Source organism: Rhipicephalus sanguineus, chromosome 4, assembly GCF_013339695.2.
Source record: "Rhipicephalus sanguineus isolate Rsan-2018 chromosome 4, BIME_Rsan_1.4, whole genome shotgun sequence".
NCBI classification, from domain to species: Eukaryota; Metazoa; Arthropoda; class Arachnida; order Ixodida; family Ixodidae; genus Rhipicephalus; species Rhipicephalus sanguineus.
This window is the reverse complement of record NC_051179.1, coordinates 35403479-35416944: the sequence shown is the minus strand read 5'-3', so window position 1 is coordinate 35416944 and position 13466 is coordinate 35403479. Positions and strand designations below refer to the sequence as shown.

At 48.9% G+C, this 13466-nt stretch overlaps 1 protein-coding gene across 1 annotated transcript; it reads left to right on the top strand.

The window, feature by feature from the left end:
- The first annotated feature begins 329 nt into the window (after positions 1-329).
- On the top strand, positions 330-11787 carry LOC119389768 (organic cation transporter protein). The gene is made up of 11 exons (XM_037657158.2): positions 330-616; positions 1468-1558; positions 2957-3196; positions 3892-4088; positions 4825-5067; positions 5920-6054; positions 6815-6915; positions 8092-8209; positions 8673-8745; positions 9729-10016; positions 11047-11787. Exons 1-11 carry the CDS (start codon positions 345-347, stop codon positions 11443-11445), a joined length of 2157 nt encoding a protein of 718 aa, XP_037513086.1. The 5' UTR covers positions 330-344; the 3' UTR covers positions 11446-11787.
- The last annotated feature ends 1679 nt before the right edge of the window (positions 11788-13466 follow it).

Here is a 13466-nt window from a genome sequence, read left to right as displayed (position 1 = left end):
AGTGTTTGTCTAGCGCACTAGGCTGATGATCAGTGCGATATCAACGACTCAGTAACATACACATTCATTAAGTGTTCACCTATTATGTGAAGAGCGTAATCCTAATTCTTCAGTGTTGACAAATAAGGAAGAAGGTTGGAGGGCGAAAATTAGGCCATTAGCCGGGTATACAGTATATAGGATACCAAAGAGTGCTTGCACTGAATTCTGGCACCATTTCCTCATAATTCGTCACGTTCGCACTTGAGTCCCACCAGTAGTTTTACACTTGATGACTCAGCCGACAATATCTCGAACGTAATGACCTTGGTGGAAAAACTTCATCGAAATGACGAATCACAGACATGGTGGTTGCCGTGTCTGGGTCGACGCTGTCGCCCACGGACCAGTGTCTGTTGCTGCTGGGTCGCCCTGGCCGGTTCCAGTGGCTGGTGCTGTTCCTGCTGGCAGTGTTGCAGAGTCAGTGCGCGCTGAACCTGCTTAGTGCGGCGCAGCTGGCCAGACCCGTCAGGCACCGCTGCCGGGCCAGGCCCAATGCCACCGTCGGAGGCAGCGACCTCTGGCCCGTAGTGCTCGATGGAGGCGACAGGAGGTACCACCCGTGCCTACTGTACCGGTAAGATGTCGATGAAGTACAATTCAAGAGTCATATTTGCCCAGATTCATTCATTCATTCATTCATTCATTCATTCATTCATTCATTCATTCATTCATTCATTCATTCATTCATTCACCCTTAGCTCGCACGCCACCACACCGGCGATCTGCAGCTCGGTGAGATGTATTGCAGTCTTCCCTCGTAGATTAGACTCTTGCGTGACCACGAAATTTGGTTGAATTATACGGAAGGTCGAATTAGCACATGTAAGCAAGTGGACGAATTTAAAGTTTTCATTACTTAATGTACTTTGCTGTTTTGAAGACATACCGTAGCGTAAGGGCGCAACCATAAAGAGGACAGCCAGTTTCATATCACTATTCTGCAGCTGGCTTCAAAGACGTCACAGGCGCTCTATTTTGTGCAGTTGCGACCTTGCACTACAATATGACTAAGTATAAGCAACAGCTATCATGTCCTTCTTCAACGTATTTCATTGGAGTCGACAGACTATTTTAGTACATGTGTACAATAACTACGTATAGACACGTGTAAGGGCCATACTTTCTCGCGATTTTGACGAAGCAGGATTGTAGAAATCCTGGCATATTTGCCCTTGAAAAGCGGCGAGGTTCGCTGAAGCGCTTAAAACCGACATTGTCGTCCTTTACCATTGCACGCGACTTCCAAAGGTTCATGGTGTCAAATGGTGGCACGTTTGTCGCCGTGTTGAGTTGCGCGGGACGGTAGAAAGCATATGGGCAAGGGGAATGTACAGTTACGAATAATTAGCGCTGTATGAGGTGATAATATCTGTTCACTGTCAAACGTCTTCGATGTCAAACCCTTGCTTTTCGTTGTACCTGCAGGGATCCCACCAACCAACGGGCTGGTACGCAGCCTTGTCCGGATGGTTACGAGTACCTGGCTGTCGACAAGTCGGAAAGTGTCGTCAGCGAGGTACATGCGAAATATTATTTGTCACGGTTTCTGGGTAATTTTCAGACCATGATTAAACGAAACAAACACATTATCGAAAACATCGCTCGTGTCTAAATGACGCCTGTAGCATTGCTGCAGTACGCTTGCGCCAGATAATAGGCACCCGATAAACATCTATATAAGAGTTGAACAGAGCAAAATTCTGCGCCGCTATACTTTCAAATACTTTTTTCTTTATTAACGCAGGCGCAGTGCCACTAAAGGAAACCATGCGCACGCGTAGGAAATGGAGTCACTTTGGCATTATACCGCGTTTATCTCATTTTGACTATACCGGCATAGCTGGATCCGCACGATGCACCGAAGCATGACTGAGCTCAACGCCATGGAATCATGCCGCATACGAGGGCATCGTTTGTAGAACTGCTATCGACGAGATTCGTTGCAATTGAGCCAGGCCACACTTGCCTGTGGGCAGACTCAGCTGGCCCATCGGGCAAATCCAACTAATGGAATGTTATTCATTGAAGACACTATTCGTTCATTACATGATGAACAGACTCTTCCCGTAGCTGATAAGCCTAACAGGACCGCAAAACCATTGGTCGAACGTAATCGACGGCGCTGAAGTTAAAGTTGTGACGGTCTCATGGTGCCCAAGTTATGTGGTATATCATTGATGTGTTACTGCACTTATCTCTGGCCGGCTTCAGTTGTCGTTTTTTCTGTTTCAAAATGTATTTAGAAACGCTTCTTTGACCATAGGTGTAGCAAAAGGACTTTGGGGAGTTCGACCCCATCGCCCCGCTTAATAAAATCCTGGCTACTTCACCGTCATTGATGTCTCGATCAAGGATAACTTAAAAAATAAATAACTGTGACATCCTTTGCAGTTTCTAATAACCAGGCTAAACACTGTAGAAGCACTTCAAGTAGTAGTGCAAATTACGAAAATCTTTCGAAGCGGAGTTAATATCCAGCTGCGTTCATTCGCCGGCTACTCTAAGCCTGTTCGTGGCTTTTCTTAAAAGGCGTTTTTATTTGTTCATAAATGTGCTGATGCGGCACTTTTCTGATGATGTCACATTATTTTCATATTGTAAAACAATGCTTGCTCGGTACTCGCTAATCTTCCAAATACTTGCAGTACTTGTTCGCAAACAAGGCAAGGCGTTTTATACTGACCGCATGATCATCGCGTGTAGGCGACCCTGATATCTCTTACCTGACTGTCATTTCAAAAATGAGAGAGAGGGCGAGGAAAGAATGAAGTGCGATACCTTGCTTTAGCAATTTTCCTTCGTCCGAGCAGTCTGTTTTCAGATGAATGTGTTTTGGACAGCGACTGTTCTGTATTAGTGCCCACACGCATGCCGCTATTGCTCACGCTAACGTTGCAGTGGTGGTCGCTCGCAGTGGGACCTGGTGTGCGATCGTTCTTGGCTGGCCGACCTGGTCAGGCTCTACCTGAGGCCTGCATCTTCTGCCCTGGGTGCTCTGATCTTCTGCGCATGCGCTGACCGCGTTGCCTCAGGTCGCAGGACGACACTGTTCGTGGCGCAGGCGCTGCAAGTGTCGTCGGCTGTGGCCCTGCTCTTCGTTCCCCGCTTCCTCGCCTTCGCGCTCATCTACGCTCTTCAGGCTGCTTGCTCTATGGTGAGCTATCCGGTATGGCCTAAGATATGGCCTAAGCAACAGCAAATTTGGTGGTTGGTTGGCCCAGCTTATTCATGCTTACTATGGGATAGTGCGGCATAATACGTGCTTGATGTTTGTGTGCTGTTATGTTCAGTCACCCTTCTGCTCAAAATGTTGCATGATCAATGTTGCGACGACTGCAGCGCAAACAGGGAACCTGCAACAGCAGCCTATGCCTTCTACCGAGCGTAACGTGTAACTGATACAGAGAATATCAGTGCGATGTTTCTTCAACTCTTCCGAACCACGTGGTACGCACGTTTTAATCGTTTGGTTGTAGCGCGGGTGTGTGTTCGAGCTTTTTCCAGGCAGGTGGCTTTATGGCACTTGTTTCTGTCTCGTCCTATAGTCCGCCATGCGTTGATTAGGTCTTTTATTTGCGCGTGGGATCGTCAGTATGAACCAGCCGACCGATATTGGATGAAACGTCACTGTGGAAGACCAACAATGCAAAACGCTTTCACCATTGCACAAGAAAAAGCATTCCCGATGCACATTTTGGAATCTGTATTGAACAAATCTGTCATGAAGAGGGTAAAGAAGACTGATTGGCGCCTTAGTCACCTTGTTCTTTCTTTTGCACTGGACGCACTGACCATCCTCCTCGTAAAGTCACGATAAGTATTTCAATACAGTATCGCGTGCATACACAGGGTAGCCAGCTGGTGTCGTTCGTGCTCATGCTGGAGCTGCTGCCGACGCCGTTCCACGTGCAAGGCGCGTGCGTGCTCGCCGTCGCCTCGACGCTCGGCTACGTCATGCTGGCCGCACTCGCTTCGCTCATCTCTTCCTGGCGGTACGTGCAGCTGGCATTGGCCGCACCGCAGCTCGTCTCTCTGGCATTCCTATGGTGAGCGCAGCGCGAACGTCGCCCCTGCATTCATTCATTGAGTCGACGGGTGCTGCGTTTAAACCGAAAGTGCGGAACGCGATGCGTTTGAGTGGACCTTACAAACGTTCTCTGCTCAATATATATGCGCACAACTGAAACGATTTTTACCGGCTGTGGCAGTTGCGAAGTTCCCAATAAGCGCTTGTAAGATAACGCGCTTACTATATAGTATGTATAGCTGCATACTTTGTTGATGCTGTGGATGCATGGCGAAAATGGTGATGAATAACTCGGCTCTTTGTAATGGGTTGGCAGCTGTCAACCACCCACTCGTTATACAATCCATATGGTGTGACGCCTGGTGCAATTTACGCTTCTGCCACGCACTATTCCACCTGTTAACGTGGCTCGTTGCCAGACACGACGACTGTAGTGTCCTTTTCCGGTTTCAAGCACTGGCGTGGCTCCGGCAGAGTACTTGAGTGCTATGCACGTATTCTACCACACGTATCTGAGTTTAATGTCACGTAAGTTTTTACCGCACGCCGCATTTTCAAGGCCAGCGTCTGATGAGGCACTTAAGGCTTTCGCCTTAATGTTAGGGTCGCGTCTCGTTTCGTGTATTCGAGTAGTGCATGAGACGGTCGTACCCGTATCTTATGCGATGCAAGTGCATCACATAACTGGCACATGCTGACGTCTCGCAGTCGCACGTCTGCGATGTATCCACCTACAGTCATTTAGCCTTGCGCAGGCTGGTGCCTTACTCGTTGCCGCATCTTCTGCTGCGGGGCCAGCTGGCCTCGGCCGACGTGACGCTGAGACGCATGGCGCAACTCGGACGTGTGGGCCTTCCACCAGGTTCCGTCAAGTTGCTGCTGCAGTACGCTGCTGCATCACGGTCGCTTATCGCCGGTGCTTCCGGAGGTTCGGCTCTGAGCCAAGTCTTCATCTACAAGCAAATCCGGCGCTACCTGCTCACCCATTTGTACCTCTGGTGAGTGTCAGTACTTCCAGCTTCATTTCTTGTATGGCGACAGTACTATATCAAATAGTATTGCTGCACGTTGCGTTGCGCTCCATGTTGGGAGATTTGAACTAAAGCTGGACTACCAGGTTGCTGTGCACAAGGGACTCGAGGACATTCCCTCGCGTTACACCACAAATGATTGGATGGAGGTATAAGACTTTACCCTTTTGATCGGACAACAGTTCACGTCACCTGGCCGTAGTATGTATTATCATTTATGCCTAGGGAAGTACTGACTCTTTGTAGTAAAGGGCTAAATTTCATTCCTGCTTTGATTTTTGCCACCAGTCAGCTAACCTCCTCTGTTATTTCCACCCTTTTAAAGTATATATTGCCTTCACTGTCCCTAAGCCCCAATGCCTTGACATACTCAACCCCATTGCTTTGAACTGCAGGGTGAAGCAATTTACAGAGAAGTATAAGCTGTTCACTCGTTTCCTCCTCTTACACACAAACACTGCATAACATACCTGTCTATTCGTAATTGGCTCGGTGCGTCTTAAGCCGCAGTACTCCCGTCCTGCCTTCAAACAACAGAGCTACCCCTAAAATTATCGTACATCTTTTTTTTTTTTTTTGGCAATTGCCTGCTCTTTTGTAGGTTACTAGCGCTTATTTAGCAAGCATCCCGATCTTCCACAGGCCCCTCCGTTTCTTTAACCTTTAACAAAGCCTCGAATATATAGCTACTTCATATTCTGGATCACATTGGAAGAACGAAGGAAACACACAAGGAGAAAGGACACGGGACGAGCACGTGTGTCCTGCTGGACGTGAAAAGCCAATCGAGTATAACTATTGTGCTCACTGCGCATACAGGGCGGTCGTGTCCTTGTTCCTGGCCATACGTGTGTCAGAGATCGCCACGCTGACGGGAAACAGATCGGCCGACCTGTTCACTCGAGGATTCCTCTCCGTCGGTGTTCTACTGCTCGTCTTCGTGCTGGCCAGTCGGTACGTATTGACTCGATATGACATTGGCGCTATAAGATTGTACGGAGCTCTATCCGCGGCTGTATGCTTGTCTTCAGCAAACACGAAAGACGTTCAATTTGATCCTTTTCATAAGTCGTTAAAACGAACGTGTTTGTTTCGGCTGTGTACATATGAATCTTATATTTCACCCCCAAACTGCTGCTTTGCGCAAGAAAAGCTAGATTTTTTTTTTAACTGAAGCGAGAAGAGGCCAGCCTGGTGCAAACGAATCCACCAGATAGCCTGCTTAACTGTTGAGAGAGAACGAACACAAGAGCAAATGAAGCTTGAGGAAAGCTCGAAAAGATTCCCGGCGCACAGTGGGCGAGCGGTCATCAGTTTCCGAGATTCGCGGTCGATAGTTTCGCTTCGTTTCACCGGTCCCGTGGCTTTCGCTATTCATTAAATAGTGGAAGCGAACTGTTCTTTCCAAAAGGCTATGAATATTGCCCGGGATTTTTTCTCATCTAGCTAGTGCCTGTTCTCCATCTTTCTGCCACTATTTTCTCTACTTCGTGTGCTTAGTACTGGCGTAAGTGATGCCGCGCGCTACTGAGACACAGAGCATGAAAATAAGCGTAAGAGGAACAGGTACGAATAGGACAAGCTTGTCCTGTTTGTTGCTGTGTTCCTCTTACGTTTGTTTTCTTGCTGTATGCCTCAGTAGCGCGCTGCATCATTTAGCTATGCACAACCAACTAGCCGCCACCTTGGCTGATTCGACTCCCATTCGACGCAGGATGGGCACTGTCCGCATCCAGACTCTGCTTCTGGCGCTCGGCGGGAGCCTGTTTGTGGTCGCCGCCTTCTTTGAGCACAGGCGCGTCGCCAGCGAGAAAGGTGAGCGATAGGGATCGCCCAGACTCGTTCTTAGTGCACTGTGACGTCAACAGAGCGCCGCTGCCCAACCACCTGTTGCTTGCCGTTGCGGCCTGTCGCTCTTTCTGCCTCTTATTGCGATATCGGTTATCGTGCGCTGAGGGTACTTCCTATATGAGCACAGCTCGCGCTAAGGTGTTAGTACATGCGAAAAAGCACTCAGTGAAGCGAGTACACTTTCGCGAGAAAAACTTTGCGACGCCTCGATGACGGTCGTTATCAATAAGAGCGCCACCAAGTGCCTTGGTGCTCTGTGCAAAAGAATAACAGTACTTATACGACGTATTACGAATGAAGTGCTATTGCAGAGTTGATAACATTTTGACGCCTCACTGAAATAACTGCTGTGCATTTGTAGACAACTGTGTCCGAAGCTGTAACAGCACATTGCACTGTACACTATAAGGAAAAAGAAAAAGAGTATGTGTGACTCCTTTCGGTGAGTCTTGACTTACCACGTATATGACTCTCTTTAAAGAGATACGTTAACTCTCTTTTGGGTCCCAAGCACGTGGCCTGGAATTTACAATTCTCAAAGTCGGCTAAAAATCGCTCCCTCTTCTCTCGACAAATGATGCTATATACTCAAGATCACTGCGTCATATACTCAAGTTCCGCGTCATTGGCTGGTTTTAGCATTTTGAGCTGAGTTGTTACCGTGGTGGCCGCGGGATGCCGCCACGTGCCCGCGCTCGCGATCACACTGAAAGTTAGCCGCACGTTCGAACAAAAAAAAAAAAGTGCTCAAGGTCATGACGCGCGCTGACGGAGGGCCGCATCTTCTTGCCCCCTTGGCATCCCCCTCCCTGCGTAGATTTCAGCGCGCTTGCTAGTACGAAAAGAGAGAGAAAGCGCTTGAAGCGTGCGACAAATCCCTGTAACTCCGTTCCTACTTGACGGATTAAAAAAAAAAAATTTGTGGCATGTGATTCATGAAGCGCCATGCGCTATATATGTGCGACTATTCAACTATAACCCCAAAAAGTGTTGCAGGGCCCCTTTAAAGAGAACCATATACGTGGCAAGTCAGAACTCTAAAAAAAGAGTCAAAGGACTCTTTTTTTTCTTGGAGTGTAAAGCAAGCTGTCTTGGGGTTTATGTTGCCTGTTTTTCACACTTCACTTTGTATTCGTGCAGGCCTTACGATTGACCTCTTCTACTCCGGACTGTGTGCACTGTTTGGCTGGACAGCGGTGGTCGTGACCAAATCGACGATGCTCTTTGACATGGCAAAGTCCATGCCGACAGGGACAAGGTGGGTCGCGCGTGACGAAATGTCATGTTGGACAATTATCTGAGAAAGGACACTACGCAACTCTCAGAGCGCATTGTATACATTTCATCATAAAATCAAGGCCACCTGCTCCTTATCTCTATTTTAGACCGCAGTTAACTGATACTTGCTCCATAAAAGCGACCTTATTTTCATGACGTCAAGGCGGAGGTGAACTCCTCGGAACTGCTAGGTGTAATGTTGCTGTAACGGATAGCTTGTCGCGTCATAGCCTCCATGTCGTGGATTAGAGTAAACAGCAGGTAAATTTCCAATGGGTAGTTTGCGGCCCAATACTTCCCTTCTTTATTCGCAACAGCGAAAAGCATGCATTATTAGATCCATATTTGCTTACATTTAAGCTATTTAACCGGGCATTGACAGCATCAGTGTCCTGTGTTGCTAAAAACTAAACTGTGTCCGTTTTTCACGGTTCTTCCTGCAGGGCCTTTGGCCTGGGACTGTGCGTTGCAGTGGGCAGCCTGGCGGAAATCCTGGCTCCAACAATATCTACCCTGGTAGGCCTTAACATATGCATGAGTTTGATTGAATTTATTGATTGTTGGCCCGATAGCTTTAATAAAGGCAGTGTACATTGGTGTGGGCTACGACTAAGTTTAACCACCGCTCTCAGGGTCTGTTTGCTTGCTTTTCGTCGCCGTAGAAAGGCGGCAAATGCAGCCGGCATTCAAACTTGAGGCCTTGAACCCAACGGGGCTCTTCAGCCACCGAACTGTCGCGAGCTTGCGGAAGACTGTATCAGAAGTTTCAGAACACTGAAAATAGCTAACGGTAAGTCTTCGCGCTTATATATATCTTCGCAGCACACATTAAACCCGTACTTACTAAATTTTGTTTTCAGAAGCACTCCATTAATTTTATCTAGTAATTCTCTGTTGACTTCTGTAGTCGCTGTCCGCAACGCAGCACGTGAATTCTAGAAATCTGAACTATATATAGTCGGGCACCGCCCAGTTGTGCGAAGCGTGGCAGCCGATCACCCCCTCCTCCACGACTCAAAAAAAGAAAGAACGCTCACGCACTCGGCAATGATCTCCGGCCGTCCGGTTCATGACGTCAGTATATAGAGTGCGCATGCACCCATTGGTGCCGTCTTGTGTGCATCCGGCTTTAGGCACGAAATGCCGCAGACTTCTAAAGTTGTATTCGACTTTAGGATAGTTTCACAATAGCTTTCTGCCAATTAACATCGCTCGAATAATGAAAATGAAGCATGTGGATACATACATATCCTTTTTTATTTTCAACTTCACCGCCTCCTCTCAACAGGAAGTGCCAAATCAGACCCTTTGGTTATTAACCTTTGCGGTATTCTGTCGTTTCCTTGGGGGACACTCTCTCTTCATCACATAATTTAATTGGCTGACATCATTTTTCTGCAGCATGCATCGCAGAGACCTTTGTTTCGCGATCAGTCATGTTGAAATCGTATCTCGGCACCCTGAACCGGTGTCATCACAACGCGACGTCATATCCGTAGGGTGGCCTGCTGCCTTTCTATCTGCCAATGGCCGGTTGCGGCGTGCTGGTTCTGACAGCGGCCGGCCTCAGCCTCGTGTTCCCAGACACGTGGAAGCGGCCACTGCCTGCGTCGGCGGAGGCTGCCGACGACGCCAAGAAGTTCGCCAGGACGCGCCGTCGCGGATCGTACTCGCCTCCTGCGAGCCGGCTTGGCACAGCGACCGCCACGTCGCTGCCGCTGGCCGACGACGGCGCGGCCGCACTCACGGCGGCCAAGATTCACCGCGCCAAGCAGGCCAGTATACGTGTACGTACGCCTCCCCTCTCGATTGCCACTTTATGGGTTTAGTGACGAGAAATCTTCTATAACAAGGAATGTAGCTAGAGCCAACATTTCCACAAGGGGAATGGTCAAGTGCCCTTGCATAAACGTTGGTTCTAGCGACATTTAATTAACCACCGATATGGGTGATTGACTGGACTGTACTGGAAAAAAAACTTTATTTAGGTCCCGCAGGACGCGCTTAGGTGCTTGAAATGCTTTCATTTCAAGCATCCATATTTTCCTGAAATTAATATTACTTCAAGGGAAGCTAGGCTACGTTAGAGCCAGCTATAACATTATATTAGTACTGAAGTAACACACAAAAACTAGAAAAAATAAGAAAACTGCCTCGCTTAGCGTTTAGGGAGGATATGGCCAGCGAAGTCGCAACATGGCTTGATCTATCACGATTAAATGTTTTGTGGTCAGTGTTCCTCCGAAGCTGCGTCACTTAACGACGACTTTCGACGCACTATGGCAGGAAGTTAGGCTTGATATCGCTCCTCCTCTCTCTCTCTCTCTCTCTCTTTCAGTCACTCGTCAGGTGTGACATACACATCAGGAGACTGAGGAGAGATACAGGATTTCCTTCCAGAACTGTTGCGAATTGTTAAAACCGATATGTTTGACCGCTTGCTTAGGACTGATCAATCCAAAGTTCTTTGTTGTGACGTTTACGTAATGGCCTGTGCGTATGACCCCTGCAGGAACAATATAGTCCAGGAAGCACTCGCCAGATAGACATCATGCGTTTTCTCATTGTAGGAGGCACTCGGAATATAATATAGTTTCCCTAATTACAGTCTTCACCCATCTGTATGGCACTTCCCCTTTATTCTCGTTCACTCTTTCTCCGTGTCTAACCCTTTGGTGTCGCTTGTTGAAGCGTGGCCTCCGCGATTAGCTCCGGCAGCGCGCCGTTGCTCCGGCGAGCGGCCCGAGCTAATCGCGGAGGCCACGGTTCAAGCGTTAGCGGGGCGAAATTCATCTTCTATTTTCTTCCCGATTGCAGAGTACGCGGACCACGTCCGAAACGTCCTGCAAACGGCCTCTAGACTCCATTGAATCGAGCGGTACTCCGCGGAGCACTTTCGCCGCCCAGATGGTCTATCCGGAAAAAGGAAGCGTATACTTCCAGTCCTGCCGAACCGGGCGAAACATGTCGCTCTCCAAGACGACCACGCGGGCAAACTCTGCGTCGTCGGGCGAGGACAACGAATCTGACGACGGCGAATCGAGGCTCACCGACCTGGAAGACGAGCTCAACCGGGCGTGGGAGATGGGCGCCGTCAGCTTGAGGTTGCCGCAGCAGAGGACGCCTCACCAACGCCAGCAGCACGTCATGCAATGCTTTGGCGCGACTAGGAAGAAGCCTTCGGAAGGAAATTTCATCAACGAAACTGCCTTCTGAATATGATGCGACGAACGGGCGGCCGCGCGCGTTTTGAACGCTCGTATTGCGGTAGAAGAATAACTTTATTGCTAAGGGTTTGGGTTAAGGGGTCATCAGCTCGATTGGTAGGGGCCCTAGTCCAGGGCTCAACTGGCTGCTGCCGCCTGCCTGATGTGACCAAGAAGCGCTAGCTGTACATCCTGGTCAGAGCTGGCGAACTGTGGTAACATTTTTTCAAATGAGCACATCTTCATACCTCTAACTAAATAACATACGGTTTCCTTTGGTCGATGTTCCCTTTGTTTTTGATTGACTGAAAGGGAGCGAAATCTCAAGACCGCTGCGATGCAAGAAACTGAACGCACATTACGCGAATATCGGAAGCTTTTGTAAATTTTATCGCGATAGGAGTCGGTGTTTGCTTCGTTCTGATTAACATCGTGAGTGTGCTACATCCTATCACGGTAAACACGTATGAAGGGGACTTGTACCAAACGGGTCGTGTCGCTGAAATTTCACTGCCTGGCAATCCGCTACCTAGCTTGACAACGCTTTTCACTACGTTTTCGTCGTCAGTAATTCGCGGTATTGAGAAAAATTATAGCATGTTCTTTTTACCTTGACAAGTTTCGTCGCAGGACGCCGCAACGCATGGAGACGGCTGTCAACGACGCTCATACAAATAAGACGCGAGGTGTCAGTTGTCATACTGAATAAAGTAATGTAATGTCTGTCTCAGTGGCAATCAAATGTGTACGACGCATTTATTATTCCTTTCACTTCATCACACAAACATGTTTTCAATTGTACTTTGCTTTTGGCCAAACAATGTCTGATATGCTTCTAGCTATGATGAGGCCCTGCAACAGTTTCTGGACGTAGTCTGAAAGCGTTGCCGATCGGTAGTCAAGGCTCCCTGAACATGAGTCAAATATTGCACTGCAGCCATCGGGCAAATAACTTGCAATTCGGTGTCAGAAACAGCCAAAATTCAATTGCTTGCTCTCTTTGGTAATGTCACCAAGGACGGCGGCAGCGACAGGTATTGGGCAGTAATGTAGGCAGAAATTTATTTCCGGAGCGGGGGGGGGGGGGGGGGGCACGTCCTGGGTCCGAAGTTGGAACTGGGCAGGCAAATGTAGTCTATAGCGTCATTTTGTGCTCTGTGCCCCGTGGCAGAAAGCATTTCGGGAAGGGCACGTACCCGGTGTGCCACCCCCTGGCTACACCAGTGGTATTGGCATGAGTTCATGAAGGGCATCGGCGGGCGATCTAGGAGGCCATGTGCTGTGTCATGCAAGTGCCGCGGCCGCCGACGAGGTGCCGCCATCGCCATGGCTATGTCCTCACAACAGGGCGGATTTGGCCTTGTCTGTTGTCGACCTGAATTTATTTGTTCAAGGAAATAAGTAACCCTTCACATACATAGGTAGGCGCTCTGCGTTTTAAGGAGGACTAGCTATGGTTTTCGTGCTATTTCATCCGTATTGGCAGGCTTTAAAAGGCCGGCTGTCTCAGACTTGCCCAGCGGCACAGTGTGTATTTCACTTCTTGCGAAATTATGATCAAGCTAATGAGAGCGAGCGAGTGTCGCAAAAACCAGTGGCATAGCCAGAAATTTTTTTTCTGGGTAGGGGGAGTGCCCAAACACCCTTTACCACGGCCGGTCTGATGCGCGCCCCTCCGGACCGGCCGTGCCTTTACGTAGGTTGGTGCGTGTATGTACCATGCGTGTGTGTGTACCGTTCACATGCCAAATCGAAAATTTTCAGAGGGAAGGGGGCGGGGTTATTTTGGACACTGTCATCAGCGGCGTAGCCGGGGGGGGGGGAAGGGGGCACACTGGGCCGGGCCCCCCCCCCCCCCCCCGAGAAAAAAAATTTTTTTTTTTGCCGTCACTCGACCACATGTGCCTGCACGTGCCTCACTTCAGATCAAGGTGGTGCCCCCCCCCTCCCCCCCGAAAATACCTGCCTTCACCCCTGACTGTCATGACACTGCCGAATTCCGGCCTCTGATTGGCTTAAATTGCCGCCATT

What these genes read in the sequence shown, in the direction of transcription:
- LOC119389768 (XM_037657158.2), top strand. Translation starts at nt 345, where the DNA reads ATGGTGGTTGCCGTGTCTGGGTCGACGCTGTCGCCCACGGACCAGTGT. An exon ending in CTCACCCATTTGTACCTCTG is followed by an intron (nt 5,068 to 5,919) that starts GTGAGTGTCAGT and finishes CTGCGCATACAG; the next exon opens with GGCGGTCGTGTCCTTGTTCC. An exon ending in CCAAGCAGGCCAGTATACGT is followed by an intron (nt 10,017 to 11,046) that starts GTACGTACGCCT and finishes TCCCGATTGCAG; the next exon opens with AGTACGCGGACCACGTCCGA.